This window comes from Podarcis liolepis, assembly GCF_965112155.1.
Source record: "Podarcis liolepis genome assembly, chromosome: 5".
Classification (NCBI taxonomy): Eukaryota; Metazoa; Chordata; class Lepidosauria; order Squamata; family Lacertidae; genus Podarcis; species Podarcis liolepis.
The window spans coordinates 47,922,577-47,943,571 of NC_139556.1; the positions used below are offsets into that span (position 1 = coordinate 47,922,577).

The 20,995-nt window shown below is 39.7% G+C and overlaps 1 protein-coding gene across 3 annotated transcripts in view; it reads left to right on the forward strand.

The window, feature by feature from the left end:
- CHST15 (carbohydrate sulfotransferase 15) overlaps positions 1-20,995 on the forward strand; it is a 76,946-nt gene that overhangs the window by 43,206 nt on the left and 12,745 nt on the right. For all 3 annotated transcript variants that reach the window (XM_083506177.1, XM_083506179.1, XM_083506178.1), the window contains exons 2-5: positions 5,178-6,189; positions 9,521-9,860; positions 14,142-14,279; positions 16,994-17,150. In XM_083506177.1, coding sequence (XP_083362303.1) covers positions 5,644-6,189; positions 9,521-9,860; positions 14,142-14,279; positions 16,994-17,150 — 1,181 coding nt within the window. In that variant the 5' untranslated portion in view covers positions 5,178-5,643. The remainder of the gene's footprint in view (positions 1-5,177; positions 6,190-9,520; positions 9,861-14,141; positions 14,280-16,993; positions 17,151-20,995) is intronic.

Sequence of the window (20,995 nt, forward strand, 5' to 3'; positions counted from 1 at the left end):
GAAATATTCTTTGGGAGAAACTTGTGAAACACGGCATTGATAGAAGACTCTTATGGCTTATAAGCCAGCTCCACGAAGGTACCCTTGCCAGAGTGAGACTTACTCCTGTGGGCGACCTCACAAATTCGATACCAATAAACAAGGGAGTGCGCCAAGGATGTATATTGGCTCCCTGCCTATTCAACCTATTCATCAGCGACATGCGAGCACCCCTAGTCAACTCATCTCCAAGTACACACGCGCCTAGACTAGCGGATTACCGCTGTCCATTCCTTTTATATGCGGACGACACGGTAATTCTATCTTATACACGTGTTGGACTAACCAGAGCTCTGAAGATCTTTGCCACGTATTGTCAACTCAACCAATTAACCATCAACCATGTTAAATCTAAGATTCTGATTTTCGCCAGAAGTCGGAGATTATACGAATGGAAGCTTGGTGGAGCAAAAATAGAGCAAGTCCTAAAATTTCAATACCTAGGAGTTATTTTTCAATACAATTTGGGGTGGAAAGCACAAATTCAACACCTACTTAACAAGGCCAAAACTCTGTCATATGTGCTCCTCCGATTTTTCTTTTCAGATGGAGCTTTGCATGTTCCCTCGGCCCTAAAGGTGTTCAAGGCAAAAGTGGTTACCGTGCTTGCTTATGCTGCCCCGCTCTGGGCCGTGATGACAGATCTTACTCCTCTTGAGACTCTGCAAAACCAATTCCTACGTCGGCTCCTAATGCTCCCCCTGTGAGTAAGCAACGCAGCCATGCGATTAGAATTGAAGATCGCATCCTTAGAAACTTGCCTGTGGAAGCAAGTCTTCAATTATTGGTTATCATTGTGGCACAGATTACCAGACCATTACCTTGTCCAATGCTTATGGCGAGATGAATTCTCCAGCCTTTGGACTAGTAGAATTCATGCCAAACTCCTGAGTTATGGAATCTCTCCCTTAGATTCCCTAAAACTAGATCAAATCACTGCTCAAAGACTGATCCGCCAAAGACTGGACGACATCGATTTACAGCGAAATTATACGCTGGGGGGAGGTGTTTGTTCGCCCCAGAACATTGGTATCACTTTAACTTACTGCGTTCCATCATACCTCACCTCCCTTTCGACTGTTGCCCATAGGCTGGCCTTCACCAAAGTGAGGTTTAACGTTTTTCCCTCCAATGTCTTGAGACATAGATTCTCAAAGGGCCAAGCCTCCGCCATGTGCGAATGTGATAAGGAGACGCCGGAGTCGCTTCAGCACATTATGTTCACTTGCCCCTTGTTCAATGTGCCACGGGCAAATTTGTTGGGATCAATCATAGAGAAGCTAGAGGGTATCCCACCAAAATTCCACCTTGCCCAAATCTTGCAGGATAAGGATATCCATACGACCCTGAAAGTGGCTAGGTTTCTGGTCGCTGTCCTTACCCAAAAGCGCTGCCAAGGAGCACTACAAGCTAATTAAGGCGCAGTATGTCATTCCATCTTACAGTATTTTATTGTTATAGTGGTGTTTTAGCGGCTGTTTCTTCCCACGTGCACAAGCTGTTATATATGTCTTGTTTTTATCTGTATGGGCCTATGGCCGTAATAAAATCTCTCTCTCTGTCTCTGTTCAGACCAGGTCTCTCCATGGTTTTAAGTTTGGTAATGAGTTGCAATTCAGCAGCTTCTCTTTCCAGTCTATTTCATTGTCTACAGACAGCCACCCAATCTTAAACAACTCCTAACCCACAATAATACTACAACCAGACTTAACACGGACACTGGCACCAGAGCCTGCAATAAACCCAGATGCCAACTTTGCTGCCACATACACCCGGACAACACCATTACTGGCCCCAACAACATCACACATACCATCTCGGGACTATTTAATTGCTCATCGTCTAACATTGTGTATGCCATCAAATGCCAACAGTGTCCTTCAGCTCTCTATATTGGACAAACAGGCCAAGCCTTACGCCAAAGAATAAACGGACATAAATCAGACATCAAGAATCACAAAACAGAGAAACCAGTAGGAGAACACGTCAATCTCCCAGGACATTCTATACAAGATCTCAAAGTAGCTGTTTTACTACAAAGGAATTTCAGAAATAGACTGGAAAGAGAAGCTGCTGAATTGCAACTCATTACCAAACTTAAAACCATGGAGAGACCTGGTCTGAACAGAGACATTGGATTCTTATCTCATTATACATGACTAAGCCATTTTTCACCTTCTCACCCCTTGCCTTTTCCTGTAAGACCTATTGCAGTCATTAAGAGTCATCAACAGGCTCATCTCAGCTATCTGCCAATCACCCATTCCCACCACCCTTCTGAGTAATACCCCTCCCCACCTTCTCACTATATAGAAGGATCTGGCAACTTCTGTTTCAGTGTATCTGAAGAAGTGTGCATGCACACGAAAGCTCATACCAAGAACTAACTTAGTTGGTCTTTAAGGTGCTACTGGAAGGAATTTTTTTATTTTAACTTTTGTACCTGGCATAGAAACTTCCAATAATGTCTTGACTTGAGAGGCCACTACCTTATCGATCACCATCTCATGGAAAGGGACACTTATGACTGTGTTAGTTATTAAGATCTGGGTCCAATCAGTGTTCAAGAGTTGGCACAAAAAGGAGGGAAAAGCTTGGTATTTGCACAAGTTGTTTAGGTGTCCCTCAAAAGGTTATCTCTCATCAAACATATGATTTAAACATAAGGGATTTTTCTGCTGTAGTGGAAAGTTTTTTCTGCACTTCTCAAACTCCATAGCCAATTAGCCAGCATAGGGAACCCTATTTGTAGACTAAGTTCTTATGTGCACAATTTTCATTTTATTTCTGTGGTTCAACAGTTGGGGATAGATGGATATCTATTTCTGGTCCATGTGTATTTTGCATCCATAAGCCCATTCCTAAATCTAGTCTACCCTGTTTACGTGTCAATCTGCATTTTAAAACAATGTATAAAAATTCACATTTACTGACGTTTTCTCCCCAACAAAACATGCATTTCTGTACATATAGTCTCCTAAAACACATTTTATATGCATTTTTACATAAATTAAACATATTCTTATATTCATCTAAGCATTTTAATGCATATTTTGATACATTTTCTGAGCCAAGAACAGTATCCCTAATGGAAAACGGAAGGATATCTCTAATGTAGGCATCCCCAAACTCGGCCCTCCAAATGTTTTGGGACTACAGTTCCCATCATCCCTGACCACTGGTCCTGTAAGCTAGGGATGATGGGAGTTGTAGTCCCAAAACATTTGGAGGTCCGAGTTTGGGGATGCCTGCTCTAATGCATGCATTAGCAACTTAATACAGTTTCCTGCATGTGGCAACTTTAAGAGAAACATCTATGAGTCAGAGGTGTGGTCTGGCTGAAGGAGCTGGTTACTGATCAGTGTGGGCTCCCGCGCCTCGTCAAGAATGAAGTTTAATTCGCCATTAACTCAGCTTGTAGAGTTCCTACAAAAGCAATAGAAGACAATGCAACAACTACGTTACAATCTTATGTATTCATCTGGGAAGTGGGGATCAGGTTGGTGTGCTTAATAAATGTTGAATGAAATCGTAGAGTATAGCATCCCTAAGCAGCAGTGTGTGTGGTTTAAAGTGATTTCTTGGTTCATTTTTTTTCTTGTAGCACACATAATTTCAGTTATGTTTTGTAAAATGTGATTGGTCATAATGTTTACATCTCTGAAATCATGATATAAACAAAATGTTAGTTGATGCTATAGATACTTTAAAGATGGTATGTCAGAATGGAATCAGAGGCTTTTCTGTCCTGCTGAAATTCAATTGTGATCAACATTTTAATTTAATAGAATGTAAGCAATTAAGGCTCTGTTTCAAAGACTTGTGCTGCTGGCTCTGTGCGCTTAAGTGAGACTTTGGATTTACCACAAGTAGCACAACTGTTTCATGGGGTGGGGAAGAGAAAAAAATCCCAGTGCTATACATACCTAAAGGTCCAAGTGTTTCTTCTTGAACTGCACATTAGAGAAAGGGTTAATGCACCGGTCTGATATAGCCATATTCTCATTTCCCCTTGAATTCTTGGAATATGCTACCTCCACAGTATTAAAATTTATTTGCAACAGTTTAATGCATTTTTTTTTTGGTGCTACTGCTTAATATTCTTTATCGATCTTGAAAAGGAGAGACATTCAATTACTTTCTCTCCAGAAGTATCCTACTTATTACCCCTTTGTTGCTTAGGTTAATAATGAGTATGTCCAAGCAAGGACTGGAAAACAGAAATCATTTTGTGGCCACAATTCATTTTTGAGAATCTCTAGGCGCTGCTGTATTCCTGAACCCTTAACCATGGCTTTTTCTTCCTGCCCAATACAAACTTGGTGAATTTTGCTACTCAAAAATACACTGTGCTAGTATTATTCTTTGTTCAAAATTTGCCTGTGGAGCCTTCACACAAACCACAGATGCTGCTCCCTTTCTAAACAACTTTCTTGCCCCACAGATCCATTAGATTGGCCTTTAGAATGTCCCACTGGGTAATCTTGACCCAGATGATTGCTTAGCTTAATCTTATTTGTAATCTGTACCATAGTCTTCAGAGTATCCCAGCATAAAATTGTCAGTTGACACGCTCACCACCTTTCCCTTCCACGTACCTCATCTTTCTATCTCTTTATCTCAAATATTTATATCCTGCCTCTTAATCACAGGGATTCTTCAGATGGCTCACAATACCACAAAACAATCAAGGAAAAATCAATCAGATAAACACACACAACAAATTCAGTTCAGAAGCATGCACCAGATGCTATTAAAAACCAAAGTAAAAAGCAGAAATTTAACCCCCCCCCAAATTATGGGGTGGGGGGAGCCTTATGGTTTGGTGAAGGCCCTGACTCTTGTTGCTATCCTCCTCACCTCAGAGGATGGGGCACTGGATAGATACCACCTCAAAAGGGGCTGAGTACTTCAGCAAGTTCATGCAAGTAGTTAGTCCTTCAAGTTCCTGTCCAAATTATTTCCAAGTCATCTATACTTATTCCCAGTACTCAGAATTTACCTTTCTGCTGAATATGCAATTTAGCATAGATTCATCAACCAGGGTTAATAGTCCATTGCCTAATAAAGTGAGTAACACTTTGATCTGACTTCTGGACAGATAATTTTATTCACGTTCTCTCTTTGTTCTCTTCTAGGTTACACAACAGAATCCTCTGAAGTGATTATAAAAATGAAGAACTCCAGATCATTTCTCTGTCTTGGAACCTACATTTTAAAGGAATATATTTAAATCTCAAGAAGAACCTATTCTCTCACATACCTAAATTTGTTTAATTTTGATGAAAGGACAATGAGCTCCTTTTGTTTTTTGTGTCTCTTCACTCTTTACAGTGAAATCCCACTCTCCTCATTTTGTTCAATGGGAAAAACCTGAAGTCATCATCATCATCTTAAAAAGAAAATTTTGTATGTCCAGATCAAGTATAATGTGCCTCTAATACATTGCCATATTATTTTCAGTAGTTGCCATCTATTTTGGTTAGTCTGATTTTAAAAAAAAATATATATATACTGATTTGACAAAGTTTCTTGATTGCTTGTAGAAAGTGACTTTCATTCATTTGAAATGGCTCCTTACTCCAATTTTTTAATGGTACTAATATGAAGCATTGCATTCAACGTTGCATAGCATTGTTATCAAATGACTTGCACAGACAGTGTTTCAAGTGCCAGCGGCCAACTCACAATATTAAAGAGTGTCCTTCTCTGTGCAGAGATAAAAATAAAGTTCTGTTGCACGTGGATAGCAAACAGATGAACTTGCTTGCAGTGCTAGAAGTAAGGACTTATCACAGTGAAAGCTGGACTGGATTGTTTTGCTTGAAGAAAGGAAAACTATGCAGTTTAATGTTTGGATTATTAATAATGATGCTAGTGATGGCATCCTATATACTGACTGGAGCTAAACGTGGCCTCTTGCTGATGCAGCCAGCACTACGATATGGAGCTTTTACTAGCAGTTCAAACTTAATGGACAATGAGAGCCTCTGTGATATGAAAGACCATTACCAAGCATCTAAAATGAATATTTCATATGCAAAGGATTATCCAAGCATTAAAGTAATTATTGACACAATTACTACAAACATTGAGTTTATAACTAGACATCTTCCAGACTTAGAAGATTTGAAGAAACAAGAGATGCATGTGAGTATACAAGAGGGAGAACTATTTATTAAAAAATGGTAACCTTGACCATTACTCTCTGTAGTATCTATTCAACACCAACAGAGTGATGCTGTTATAAGCCAATGTACTCTTAAGTTAACACTCACTGAGGAATCAAGGCAGATGCACTTCAGTTTAGGTTAACACTGACATTTAGCAAGGTTTTGGGATTCCCTATCAGTTGTATAGGTGTATATCTCTTCATTCATGCTTTTGATATGACCCAGTAGTAGATATGATTGAGAACAATAGATAGTCTCAGAAGCTGGAACACACATGTTGGAGCCTAGGGAAAGCCACTGTGGTGCTTTATAACTTTCCTCTGGAAATATGGGAAGATCAGATCAAACAGTGAGGTAGTTACTGTAGCTGGATGATCATAGACATTCTGCCCGTCAGATCAGACCCTTAAATGAAGTGATTTTTATCAATTGTATGTACAATAGACTCACAAGTTGCACAGGGGGTACGTTCTGGAGGATTGCGAGTAAAGCCAAAATTGCATATAGTGAGAACAATTCCAGAACTGCCCCTGCATGACGCTTCCTACATTTCTGAAGCTGGTGTTGCAAGTTGGCCTTGCCCTCCATGAAACCAGGCTTACTGGGTTGTGAGAAGGTCTCATTCAGGCTCTGGGAGCTTCCATGGAATCTCATGAGATTTCAGATGGCCCCGTGGGATCTTGAGGGAGCCTCCCAGAGCCTAGTAAGCAAGCATGAGAACTTAAAATCTCTTTTCATGTTGGCAAAGCCCATCATGGAAAGAGATTTTAAGATTTCCTCCTTTCATGCATCTAATTTGTGCAATTGCTGCTATATAAATACCAGACATGAAAACGGGCTTATCACTATATGCTTTCTCACAATTTTACTGGTGTACAGGAAACAGAGATGTGGTTGCCACTGTAATTGGTAAATCAGATCTGAAGAGAGTGAACACAGAAAGTTCTAAGAATACTTTATCTAGATAAAGTCTAATTCTTCCAAGGAGGTTTCTTATATGCAGTTTGTAGATGCTCAGGAATGAAGAGTGTTAACAGATGTTTAGGAGTATGTGGGAAGACAAAATTATTGAATGGGGACACGCTTAAAGGTCCATATGAACACTTTGAAGCACAATCTACTCCTTAGACTTTTAGGACTCTAAAATGCTAAAATAATTCTGAGGGATTTCAGGAAGGTATAGAATTTATGTTAAACAACTAGTTTCTTTACAATGAAAGTGGTACAGTTTTATTAACTAAACTTGAACATTAATTTGATCTATGTATTTCATCTTCATTTAAACCAGTGTTTCCTAATTATTATTTCCTTGCATGCATATCTTCCAGTTTGCTTAATCTTATTGGACTTGCACATTTCAATAACCTTCAGCCAGGTTTTCCAGTGTTCACAATACCAAGCTGAGAAACTCTCTTAGGTGTGACTGTTTAGGTTCACTATTAATATTGGTGAACTATATCCTTCCTATGCGATATCAAGTGAAGCTCAATATGTACCTCTTTGGTTCACTTAGATAAGCATTGAACTAGTGCTATTGTGAGTGATTGCCTGGGAATTGAAATCCTGGAGACCTGTGGTCAGTCAGTAGAGACAGAACCGAGCTAAATGAGAAAATGGTCTGATTTGGTATAAGGAAGATTCCTATGTTCCCAACCACTCCATACATCTCTGAATTAGTTCCATATAAACCAAAGATTTCTGTTATTGCTTTTGGCTCTGAAAATTCACCTTGGTTTTCCTTTACCCTATAATTCACCCAATAAATTAATCTATGACTATTATTGCAGCCACTGGTATACTGTCCAGTAGTATCATAGCCCTATACAACATAAACTTGTGTCTTTACTAGGTCCAGTTATTGCTGTAGGATGCTATAGTGGAAGCAACGTGAAAGTGACCTGTGTGAAGTCAGACGCCCAGGTGGCAGAATGCTTGATGATACTATAGAACATTATGTGGTGTTTCTTTTACGTTTCTGCAGGGATATGACCATGTTGGAAGCAGTGTGTGAATCGCTGTGCAAACTCATTACAGATATAGCTCAGGGTGACAGTTTCTACAACTGTAGCATCAGGTCTTCTGTTCTCAGTTGCCCATGCTAAAACAAGATGAAAAGCAGAAATAGCAAAAGCAAAATGTGAAAACTGTTGCAAATAGTCTTCTATATGTTTCCTAATGTGCAGGAACTAAAGACCAGACTTACATTAAGAATTCACTCTGCAGTTAACTTACAGGTACAATGAAATACTGTACAGTGTCTACACAGAAATAAGTATCTTCATATTTAATGGGGATTACTCCCAGGTAAAAGTAGTACATGATTTCAGGCTAGGCTTCGCTTATGGGCTAGCATTGGAGAAAGCTGTGTGGAAGGCAAAAATTCAACAGATTAAGTGCAAGTATGGGGAAAGATATTCACATTCTAGCTGTCAGACATTTTATCACGCAAAACATATACAAATCTGTGGTCTCTTTTGTGAGTAGGTCAATGTGGCCAATCCATATACAGTATACTGGACCCAGAAAATCCTGTTGGCCCTTCTGATTGTAGTCTAGGGGTGTATGATCTCAATGCAGCATTCAGGTCACTCTGCCTGTCACTCCTACATCCCTCTTCCAGCCCCACGCCCCACCAGTCCTGGTTTGCACCCTTCTTGAATCCCTTTCCCTGCAGGAAATGCATCCTTGAACTTTGCTAATGCTGTTTGCTTGTCTGGATAGATGAGAGAGCGAGAGTGTGTGTGAATGTGTATAGAAACTAGCCTACTGTACAATGGTAAAATTCACATTTGTTGCTCCATCTATTTTTGCTTCTGGTACCACCCAGCACTGGCATGTGGGTCCCAGAAGCCCCTTGAGCTAAAAAAAGGTTCCCAACCCCTCATATTTAATAGTGGTTGCTATGCAGAAGCTTTTGTAGAGAATTGCTGTGTTATGTAGTGTGTGCTGCTTTTCTCAAATTATTCCTTCTGTTGATGCATTATAATTTTGTTATACATAGATGAATTCCATCTGCTCTAGGAATTAATTTCTTAAAATACAATTCTATCTATGGAAGTCTGCATAGATGCAATATTTAGGTTTAGATAACCATATCACTTCTTTTTGTGTTTAAGAGCTGGGCTTTACAAATATATTCCTCTTCTCTGCCAGCTCTACATATCCTCCTGGTCTTATATCTGTGCAACAGCATAGGCTATCGGAACATTAAAATGTCTGGAATGTGTAAACAATAGGATTATCATAACCGGAAGTGGTACCATGTTCGTTTCCTGCCTTAATGAGAGCTTTTATTCTCTGTTTTGCAGATGTTCTCCGTAATTCCTAACAAGTTTCTTCCAAACAGCAAGAATCCTTGTTGGTATGAAGAATACAAAGGAAACACTACTAGGGATCCTTATGCTACAAACTCATATGCATTGTATTCCAAACGTTTTAGGACAATATTTGATTACCTTAGAAAGGTGTTTTGGAGCCATTTGTATCATTACAAGGAGAAGCACTACCGGCTACGCTGCCTTCCCCATTTCTACATCATAGGCCAGCCAAAGTGCGGAACAACAGACCTTTATGATAGGCTCAGGTTACATCCTGATGTGAGATTCTCAGCAATTAAGGAGCCTCATTGGTGGACAAGGAAAAGGTTTGGTGAGTAAACACACTAGCTGACCCAGAGTTGTTTTTGCAGAAATGAATTCTTAAATCTTCCTTTGGAAGCAGCATCTCTTCATTTTTAAGTTTCTCCATCCCTACTTAGCAGTAGACCTAATGCTGGAAACCAATAGGTCTAGCCTTAATGTCTGTATCTGTGGCAAATTGCCTTGGATACACACTGGAAGTGCACGTAACAAGCCCCCAAATCAGTAGCCTAATATAGAGAAGCCTATCAGCTGGATTGGTATAAACAATAGCCTGCCCTAATATTAATTAATTGATCTATATAATGCCCAGGTTGCTTGACAGCTGTGTGCAGAACAAGTCTTAACATTGCACAAATTTATAATCTGTCATCAACTAGAAAAACCTAGTATGGGTAGCACTGTTTGTTGTTTGGCCATAAGCAGATGTCTATACAAATCTGCCTTTTTGTGCTGTTCTTTCAAAATACCTGCTCTGGCTTAGGTAAAGGAGTTGATGCTAAAAATCCATTTCAGGCAGTGCCTTGCAGTAACACGAGAGCTGCTTTTCTTTTTGACAGTTCCATGTGGCTTGATCAATACCAGGTTTAGTGGGGCTCTTGGTTTCCTGCCCCCAGGGACTCTCACCCCTTAACCTTGAAAGTGACAGGTATATGCAGCATCATCATCATAAAAGGGGGGGCAGTTTAGTGAGCAAGTTCTGCTAGTCTCCACTGTTTTAAGCCCCCTATGTGAGGTCCCTGTGTAGGAGTAGTTTATTTTGTGGAGTTAATATGCTGGGTGCTTCAGCTGCTAAGGCTGTAGTGCTGGAGAATCAGTGGTTTTCATTTTCCCAAAGCAAAGGGCTCATGTCATGGGCAGCTGCCCATGGAACTCTGGTGCTGGGCCTGTGGCTGGTATGTGGATGATGCAGCCACAAGGATAAGGTAGATTGCATGGCTTTTCCCTTGGAGGAAAGGTGCCAGTTGCATAGAATAATAGAGTTGGAAGGGACTGCAAGGGTTATCTAGTTCCGCCGCCTGAAATGCAGGAATATTCTGCCCAACATGGGGCTTGAACCCACAACCTTGAGATTAAGAGTCTCATGCTCTACCGACTGAGCTATCTCAGAATACAGGCATGTGTGATTAGCCTGCCCAGATGCTTCAGCTGCATAGTGTTGTATAACAGAGCTTGACTCCACAGTCTGTATTGGCCTGGTTTGAAAGGTGAACAGACTTAGTGCTAGTTCCCATCTGATGATGAGCTCATTCAAGGACATAGTGACAACAGTTTCTAATATCTACCTTGCTTGAGTGCCAGTTTGGCAGGAGTGAGGGTTGGAAGCAATTACAATGATTATCTGAAAGCAGGACCAGCGTCAGCACCTGGAATCCTTGGGCTTCTGCCGATGAATGTTGACACTGACCCTGCTGCCCTTCTGCTGACGGGTTTCCTAGGATTTTTAGTTCAGGAAACAGATTTATTTTTATTTGCTTGCAAGAGTTGCAAGGATTCAAATCTTCAAATATCAAAGCAGTAGAAAATATGTTTTCATTATTTTTTTATTATTGAAAACTGAGCTCCCTCCCTGCCAAGCCTGGTTGTAGTCACTTCAGTCTGGTTCTGCTCAGTATGTCTCAAGACACAAGGGAACAGTTTAGCCTCTATGGATTTTAACACCAGTGTTTTGGCTTATGATTAGTGATATAGATGGCCTAGTAGGCTGAGGTTTATACCACACAGGGGATAAGTTCAGTTGTGCACGCCCTCCCCCTGCTTCAGACAAAGCCTTAGAACGAATACACAACAGAGCTTCTTCTGTTTGCAAATTGGTTTGAATAGGAAACCACTGCTTTTCAGATTATATTCGATAATGCCTTCAAGTATGAGTGAAGTCAATCTAGTTGAAATGGACTAAATTGGTACAACTGGCTTCCTCTACTAAGGCAGTTGAAGCAACAAACTCAATAAAATTGAGCTGAACTAATTTCAGAGGGATTTTAATTGGTATGCAGTGTTCTTTCAAGCCTATTCTTTGTGGTTTGTCTCTTATACGAGTTCTATACTTGGCCCAATAAAACAACTTTTGAATTTATTTCAAATAAAATTCCATGTTCTGAGGCCAAATGCAAACAACAACTGTTTTAGAATTATTTGAAAGGACCAGGCAGGTACATCTCCAAAGTTGAGAAACTCTGGGCTTGCCATCTGGCCAAGAAGACTATGTATGCCACTCTGAGTGGAACACAGGCATGCTAACAAGTTACATGTAACAGTATGGAAGGATACCCACAAACCAGACTTCTTCTGCTTCTTCTTCCTCATTAAAGTTATATACCACCCTGCATCTGAAGATCACAGGGTGGCTTACAACATAAATACACAAAATAAGAACATGAAACTCATTAACATAATAGCAAAAAATACACTTTCCTCCAGAATTCCAAGTTATATTATAAGTAGGCTTGCTTCCATATTTTGCAAATATTTGGCATTTAGCTATGGATTTGGAGTTCTGACAGGGCAGAGCACACTATAAAAATTGGGAGGAGCTACTAAATTCTAATGCAATGATGTGTCTTGATACAGCTTGGGTTGCCCACCATGCCATGCCTTGTTTTATCTGTCCAGAGACCTCCAAGGCCTTTTGAGGTATATATCATCACTGCTATACACTAAAAGCAAGAAGCCTTTATGACTACTGTGCCTGGCACAGCACAAATAAGGTCCTTTGGGCTATTGCTCCAGCAGCATCCAAAAAGAAGGAGGCCATGAAAAACTAATTCAAAGCATGCAGGCCATACCATGCTTATGTACAGGAGCAGTGTGAAGTTTGCAGCCTGCTCGATATGAATCAGGTACTCACTTCCTTGCCTGACTCCAGGACCCAGTCTACATCTTTATAGCAGCCTCCAGTCTATTCACCATCAGGCCTAGATGTGCCAGGACCTAGATATTTTGGAGCAGCTTCACAAATACTGGCATGATAATAAATACCTGGTTAAAACCAGAATCCTCTGGGCCTTCTACATAATTCTCTTGGTTGCATTTCCCGGTTCTTTGCTCTGAAGTCTTTGTAGTTTGCTCTGACCTATTAATATCTCCTTATTCATTCATTTCTACAGTGGCAGACTGTGCTTTAGTATAGAAGATACTAGGCAGACTTTCTTTGACTCATGGTTCTCATGCACTTTTCTGCCTAATGAAACAACCATAATCTAGAAAGAGAAAGAGATTCCTTTTATAAGCATCTTCCAATAAAATATTTTATTGGACCTTCCTTGTGCTCTGTCTGCTTCTGGCTTACTGGGCCGGTTCTATAATACAAAGGTTAAAGGTAAAGGACCCCTGGACCATGCTAATTAGCACTTCCTTATTTAATGTCATCCTGTGGTCTTCTTCATAAGGTTACACCATTTAGATTTGTCACTAAGAGCTTCCCTAGCAAGCACCAAGGTGGCTTCTGTTACTATGTGGCCAGGATGTAAATAGTATTTACACTTATGTGAAATAAATACACAATTATCAATGTCCGTATTTATGCACACATATGTATAACTGTAATTATATATTTATTTATAGTGCTGCCTTTTCCCCTGACAGGAACTCAAGGTGGCTTAAAGAAAAAATAAGAACAATTTATTCATGTTCATGTACATGTAGACTACAAAGAACTTGCTACATGGAATAGATTATGTAGAAATTAATCATGCAACCATTCTGACTCTTTTTATCATATCCTTATTTAGAGTTTTGGACATGTTTTATTACTCTTAATTTTACAATAAAAAAGAACTTGAAAAAATAATAGAATATAGTGTTTTATAAAGTAAGTTGAAAAACAAAATGAGATTGATATACTTGAGAGTAAATCAGTTCTTTAAATTTCAGAACATTTCACAGCAGTAGTTTATAATTTGGAGAAAATAAGTTCTTTTGAAGGTACTTAACCACATCACATCAAATCCAGTTTGCTATATTGCCATTTTGTCTCTGTCCTGGTTCTTTTGACTTCATTAAAAGAAATTCCCAAATGTTATGTGTCCACTAATTCAATACCAGGTGTTATTTGAGAGCTCTGTTTCTATGCAAGCAGTATTCCTGCTGCAGCTACCATGCAAGAAAATAGTTATTCATGTTACTTCCTTGTTGAACCATCAGTATAATTGAATAACTATCGTATCCTATTTATGATTATGCTATTTGAACAGGGTCTTCCACCAAATAGTCCAAAAGGCAGAGCAGTAAACATCTCTACTGTACCACTGTAGATTCCAGGCTCACTTTATTTATTTATTTTTGCTTTCAGGGATAATTCGTCTGAGGGATGGATTTCATGATCGCTACCCAGTGGAAGATTACCTGGACTTGTTTGACTTGGCTGCTCATCAGATTCAGAGTGTGTTGCAGGGGGACACTGCAAAAGACTTCAACAAGATAATTATTGGTACAGAAACTACTGCTTATAGGGGTTTATGTTGCTGGTATGAGACTTGCTTTAATAACATCGGTAGTTATCTGTACTAAGATAAGAGTTCACTGATCTCCTCTGTATCTTAGCAATGTAAGCTAAGTATACGATAGCAAAAATGTGGATAAGGCATTTTATTGGAACAACTTCTGTTGGCAAAAGGGTAATGCAAGCTTTACAGCATCATGAAAGTGTGCCTTCAACTAGTAATGAAAAGTTGAGCAAACATCTGTCTGAAAAGAAGAGCATTATAAATCTTTAATTTTGCACCTTGTTTTCAGTGTAAATAGAGGCTGTTTAAAAATGCATTAATATTATTTAGTTATTTATAACACTTTATAGCACCTTGGCAACAATATAGTGTTCAATGCAACATCCTGTCCATCTAAAATAAAAAATAACTACAAAGAAATACAAACATGCAGAATCGGGCAAAAACTTTGTGGATAAAAAATACCTTCACTTGCTAGTGAAATCTAGATGCATTCCATCACTACGTCCTACTGATTTAACCACAGCAAATGACATCATATGAAGCAAATAAGTAATCTGATTAACTTGATGGGTATGGAAGAATATATGAGATAACGTATATGGGACTTTAGCTCTATTGTTTCCCTTAGGATCCATTCAGTGCAGGGTTGACCAGATGCCAAAGAGGACAGAGTCCTTGCACCTTTAAGGAGAGGCAAGGTAGGAGAGGCAATTTCAGGTGGTGTAGTTTGCATGAGAAGCTATACCTGCTGAAATATCTGTTTCTACACAATGCTAAAGGCACAGGATTCCTCTTTTGCATCTGGTCACCCTAATTCAGCAACAGCACTTTGTTTTTTTGGAAGACAGCGCAGGATAGTTGCAAGTGTGGCATCAGCAGGTCGGAAACAAAGTCTGCTCAGACTCCACAAATGCCTTGGGAAACTTTAGGAAATAAAACTTTTCATGGGATGGAGATGTGGTGTTAATAGGAACCTCCACCTGTAATTTCTGCTTGCTGTGCTGCTGTTTAGTTACATAAAGGAACCAAATATAGTGACAATAAACATTTGCTAGGCATAAGAGATGGGATAGGTTGGATTTCCTTCAAGGGACCAACTTATTCAATTGTCTACTGAGACTGGGGAAAGTCTAAGCTGTTGTGACCTACGAAAGTTATTATGACATTATTGACATATCCTGACTTTTTAAATCAAGAAGCTATTAGGCCTCATTATTTTGTTGTGATATGAGCAGGTTCACTGCTCTTTCTATAAACAAATATTGTGCCTCAAGTGCTCTTTCTGGACTTTTATTATCAAGGACACATACAAGCTACATTTTTTATTTTATCGGTCTCTTGTAAGGGAAAGAATGCTAATTCAAACGGCTAATGTACTTTTTTTGAGCAATTGCCTTTGCAAGGAGCTGAACATTTTGTTAAGAAAAATGTTTACATGGCCTCTTCTTAATAAAGTTTACAGGAAATCATCTGAATTAATATGCTCATTATAATGAACTTTTTTTATTACCTTGTTAAAAATATAATTTAGTCAAGAATCCATCTATAGGAAATATGAAAATCTGAGATTTTCTTAGGGAGCCACATTATTAAACGTCAAATGATTAAAAAGGAGAGATATAATTAAAACTATAAACATCCCTCTAACTTTACCAGGGAAAGTAATTTTACAATCAAAAACATCTCTGAATCAAATCTTTATTGGGTTGTAATTATATTGCCAGATGAAGCCATGGAGGTTTCAGAAGCCCTACACAAGACATTACCCTTGCAGCTCCAGGCATTTTAGACAGGGTTTATTTATTTTTGATCCTTATTATGATAAATTTACCAGAATGGTTTATGAAAGCACAACATGATTTTTTCCCATTAATCTCTGGCTAAGGACATTAAAGAGCCATTTTTAATGAAAGTAGGCAGTTTCATCATATGTTGTATGCTTTTAGCGTCTATGAAAAATTGGTATATTTTGGAATGTGCTGTTCTCATTTGATATATAAATGCAGCAGCATTTAATTCATCATGGGTTAAATATAGATTCCTCCTCACAAACATTAATTCGTGTTGTGGTCCTATGGGGTGGGGGAGAGAGATGATGAAACAATAGAATCATGGAATTTCTGAGTTGGATGGGAAGTCAAGGGGTTATCTAATCTAACCCCCTGAAATGCAGAAATATTAGCTAAAGAATCTGTGACAGAAGGCCATCCAACCTTTGTTTAAAAACCTCCTTTGAAAGACCTTTCATTACCTTTCAAGTTGTCTGTTCCACTATTGAATAGCTCTTACTGTCAGAAAGTTCTTCCTAATGATTAGTCAGAATCAGCTTTCTTGTAATTTGAATCCACTGGCTTGGGCCCTACCCTCAGGAACAGTGGAAAATAAGCTTGCCCCCTCTTCCATGTGGTAGCCCTTCAGATATTTGAAGATCAAATGATTGTAGAGTTGGAAGGGATCCCAAGGATCATCCAATACAATGCAGGGATCTCAATTGTATTTCCTTTCAGTCTCCGCCCAAGACATACCCAACTCCCTCAACTATTAAGAAGTGCATTTTTGGCTGCCATAGCCAAGAATAGGAAGTGACCTAGCATATTTCATTTAATGTTCTGGTCCTGCAGTGCATTTACAACAGTGCTCAGAATGAGCCAGTCATCTAGAGTGACCCTGATCTGCAGCTTTTTGTCATTCCTAGGAGAGGCGAGTGCTTCGACAATGTGGGACAACAACGCTTGGATTTTCTTCTATGACAACAGTACAGAAGGGGAGCCTCCATTCTTAATACAGGACTTCATCCATGCCTTCCAGCCAAATGCAAAGCTGATTGTTATGCTTAGGGATCCTGTTGAAAGGTTAGCAAGCAATATTTACATAGTATCAAAGAAATGTATTTTATTCTTTTTATTTGTTCTCATGGATAGTTGACAGCTGCCCCCAAAATTGGTAAGTTGAGAGCAGCATAACTCACCTGCAACTCGACTCCATAAACACTCGTACCACCTCATTGAATCCATTGTTTTAAAAAACTTGTTTTTAATATGACTAATACAATCTGGAAAGCTATAGTGTTTTTAGTGTAGAAATGGATTCTTTAGGAAGCTCTAGCCCAGTAGCCTGATGCAATCCCCCAAGACTTCAACAACATTGGTAACAGCAATAGAGAAAAGAAAATTTAAAGTAGACATGGTACGACAGAGGGCAGAGAGGTTTGAACCTCTCCACCCAGCCCTGATGCAAATTGCCCCCCTCACTATTTATCAGATTGATCATTTGATGAGGGGGGCACCTCCCTTTCCCTGTCAGCTAATTCACTTAGCTTACCTTAGGAAGATGTGTGAGTGCATGCGAGAGGGTGGAGTAGCCACACCCACCACTGGCATGTGGCTCTGGACCAAAGGACGAATGTTCCTTGTTTTGCTTAGTGTTCAGAATAAGGTGAATTACAGTCTCTGGTAGCTTTGACTTCCCATTCTGAATGAATTAATCACATTTTCAACCCTCATTTCTATATATTGGAAAAACTTTGAATACCTTTAATTCTTGTGCATGATCTGGGAAAGAGTTAATACAGTATGCAATCTGAACTGATATGAGTTGTAAAATTGAACAAGTAAAACTCCCATAACAGATAATCTTTCATCTTGTTGACATTAGCAGAGATGCAGGTAACTATGGAAACCGGGAACTGTGTGGAGATCCCAGTTGCTTAGGGCAATTTCAGTGTGAAAAAGGCAAATGTATCCCATCTGCTATAAGGCATGGAAATAAAGGTCAACAGGTTTTCCTCCCCTGCACAAGGTAGTGTGTACCTTGGTCAAGAGTCCACTCCAAGTTGTAGTGAAAGAAAAGGAAACACAGTTCTTCAGCCTTTGCTGACATGTATTCCTTAGCAGTAATATGGGAATAAATATTTTAACCCTCTTCACAGGATTCCACCGGCTTCTTAATATCCCTGTTTTTGGTGAGATATAAGGATTTGTTTGCCTTGTATTGCATGGTCCAATTCTCACCTTTTTAAAATGGTAAAGTGATATATTTCAACAGTCACATGGTATTCTCTTATTATTTATTCGTAACATTTCTGTCCTGCTCTTCCTCCTGAAAGAGCCCATGGCAACTGGTATAGACAGTTTTATGGAACTATATAGCACCGTCTTTTCCTAAGGATTTAAGTAAAAAAGCCTTGATGATATGATTAAGCTCAGGTCTCATTAACTATATTCAAAAGACGTCTCATCATATGTAAAATGACAGATAATAGTAATATTATATTAAGGTCACCACATCCAGGCTTGGCATTGGCATTTGGAGCTCTTACATCCTGGCAAGGCCCACTAGTGCTGAGGTCTGCTTTTTATAATTAGTTTGGGATAAATCAGAACAAAGCTTTAAATTTCAAACAACCATTCCTCTGAGTATATAAATCATTATTAGGCGTGGAGGACTTCCGGGTTGGCGCGATCTGGAAATGGCGGATTCCCTCCGAGCTCCGGAGGGAATCGGCTCAGCGGTGGATGGGTCTTTGCCGTGCCGGCGACACGGGGACCCTTAAAAACCGCAGGCGCGGATGCCTGCGGACTGAAGACTCGGCGGGTGCCTTAAACGCCCCCCCTGATCCGCGAAAGGGGATACGGGGGACGGCGCGGCACTGAGAGTCGTCTACTACCGCCGCTGAGAGAAGCCGCGAGCCATAACTGGAGAGCGCTGACTTCCTTCCTTGAAATTTGGACTGAAAAAAAAAAGAACCCGTGAGTAATTTGGAACCGAACTTTAAAAATTCTACCTTTTGAATTAGAGACGACCGGGGGGTGTGCTAAAAGGAAGTCCCCACCCCCCCCCTTGCAGAAGATCCAGAGCAACGATTTATGAGCTAAGCTGGAGTGCCTACCCGGTAAAGGGTGAGTTTCAAAGAGACAGTAACTTCCAAGATTTGGAAAGGTGAATTTGAGCAGGAGAGTGGAGTGTTGGAAGAGCCTTCGTTTTGTGGTAAACAACCCTCCCTCCCGGGCCCGGGAGCGACCTGCTTTGGAGCCTGTACAGAGGAGCAGAATTTGACAGCTGTCAATGCTGTCAAATGGACTGTTAATAGTGGAAAAATTGTTACTTAAGACCTCTCCGGATTAAAAGGAGCTACAATTGAATCCAAAGTGGGGGAAACAAAGAAACAATAACAGGACAGAGGATTGTTGGAGAAAAGACTATTAAGTAACCAGATTCCCTCTAGGGGGAATTCTGTGGAATTACAATGGCTGTGGGTGGAAAGATACTGAGAGAAATCGAAAGGATGTTTGCACTGGTGGGAACCTTACAGGAGCAGACTACAGTTATGACTGAACAATTGCTGACCTTGAATTTGGAAATAAGTAGTTCTGCTGAATGTGATGAGGACCAGAGTGAGAAGGAACCCACAGCTGAATTTGAAATAACAAACAAAGAAGAGGAAAAGACACAACAAGAAAGAGAACAAGCTATGTGGGAAAATACAAACCAGAAGCCGACATCTGGAGAACACAAGCAAGGAGACTACTGGATTAAATCCATTTTAAGCCTACGAAAGACACAGAAGACGAAAGTGGAGGCCCTGGGAGTTTATAAAATTCAGGAATTTGAAATAAAGAAGTACAAATGGGGCCTCCACATAGACTTTGATTTTGACTATCATCAAGACTTAGGCCTTGTGGAAATTTTTCAGCAGTTGTCTTTAAATATGGGAAGAGACTATGGACTGACTGGATTGACCGCTAAAGAAATCTTTCGAGATCTGATGACCGACAAAAAGGGCCACCAACAAAACTGGCGGAGAGGGACTGAAAGGGATTTGAGAGCCTCGGATGTGCGGAATCCAGGCTAAAAACTGTTATTTTGGACATGTTTTGGGAAAGGACGCAAAGCGGGGATGGGAGGGAGGGAAGTATTTAAATTGAAACAACACTCAAGACCAGGGGGTTTAGTTAATAAGAAAATTAGTCAAGAAAAAATGAGAATCGAGGGAAGAGAATTGGGGTCCAACTTAGGGAAAATTTATTTCTGTTTTTATAAAAGGATTAATACTAAGATGGAAAGAAATGTTAACTTGCTGACATAAATTTGGGAATAGGGATGCAAGGGAGGGGATGGGGGGAAGTCAAGGACCAGGGTTAGAAAATAAGATTTTTGGGAATTATGCATGTTTGTTGTCTTTTATGTTTGTTTTGGTGTTATGTGTTTTTTGTCTTTGTCTATATAAAATGTGAAAACCCAATAAAAATATTAAAAAAAAAAAATCATTATTAGGAGTGGATTCCATGACTTTCATCCTTTTACTGTTACAGCAGAAAGAGGTGAAACTATAAAGAACTTTGGACATCTGAGGAATGCAGGACAGCTGAAATTCAGGTCCCAAACCCCACCTGTTATTCCAATGGTTTTTGGTCAAAGTATTGCTTATTTCTAGCTTGAAGTGATAACATTTGTTTTCTGGAAATATTTGTTTCCTCAGTTTACTAAAAGCATGCTCAGTTCTTTTCTTCTTTTGTGTATATTTTAGGCAGAGGCTAGCAACATATATTGGAAAGCAATATATGTTGCTCTGCAGGCCCCAGGCAAGGATAGTAAAGGAAAATATCATCTGCAATACTCAGCCACATCTTTTGATGTGAGCTTATGCACACGAAGGCAGTGGTTTCCAAACTGTCCACACTCTACCCCATGGACCCCT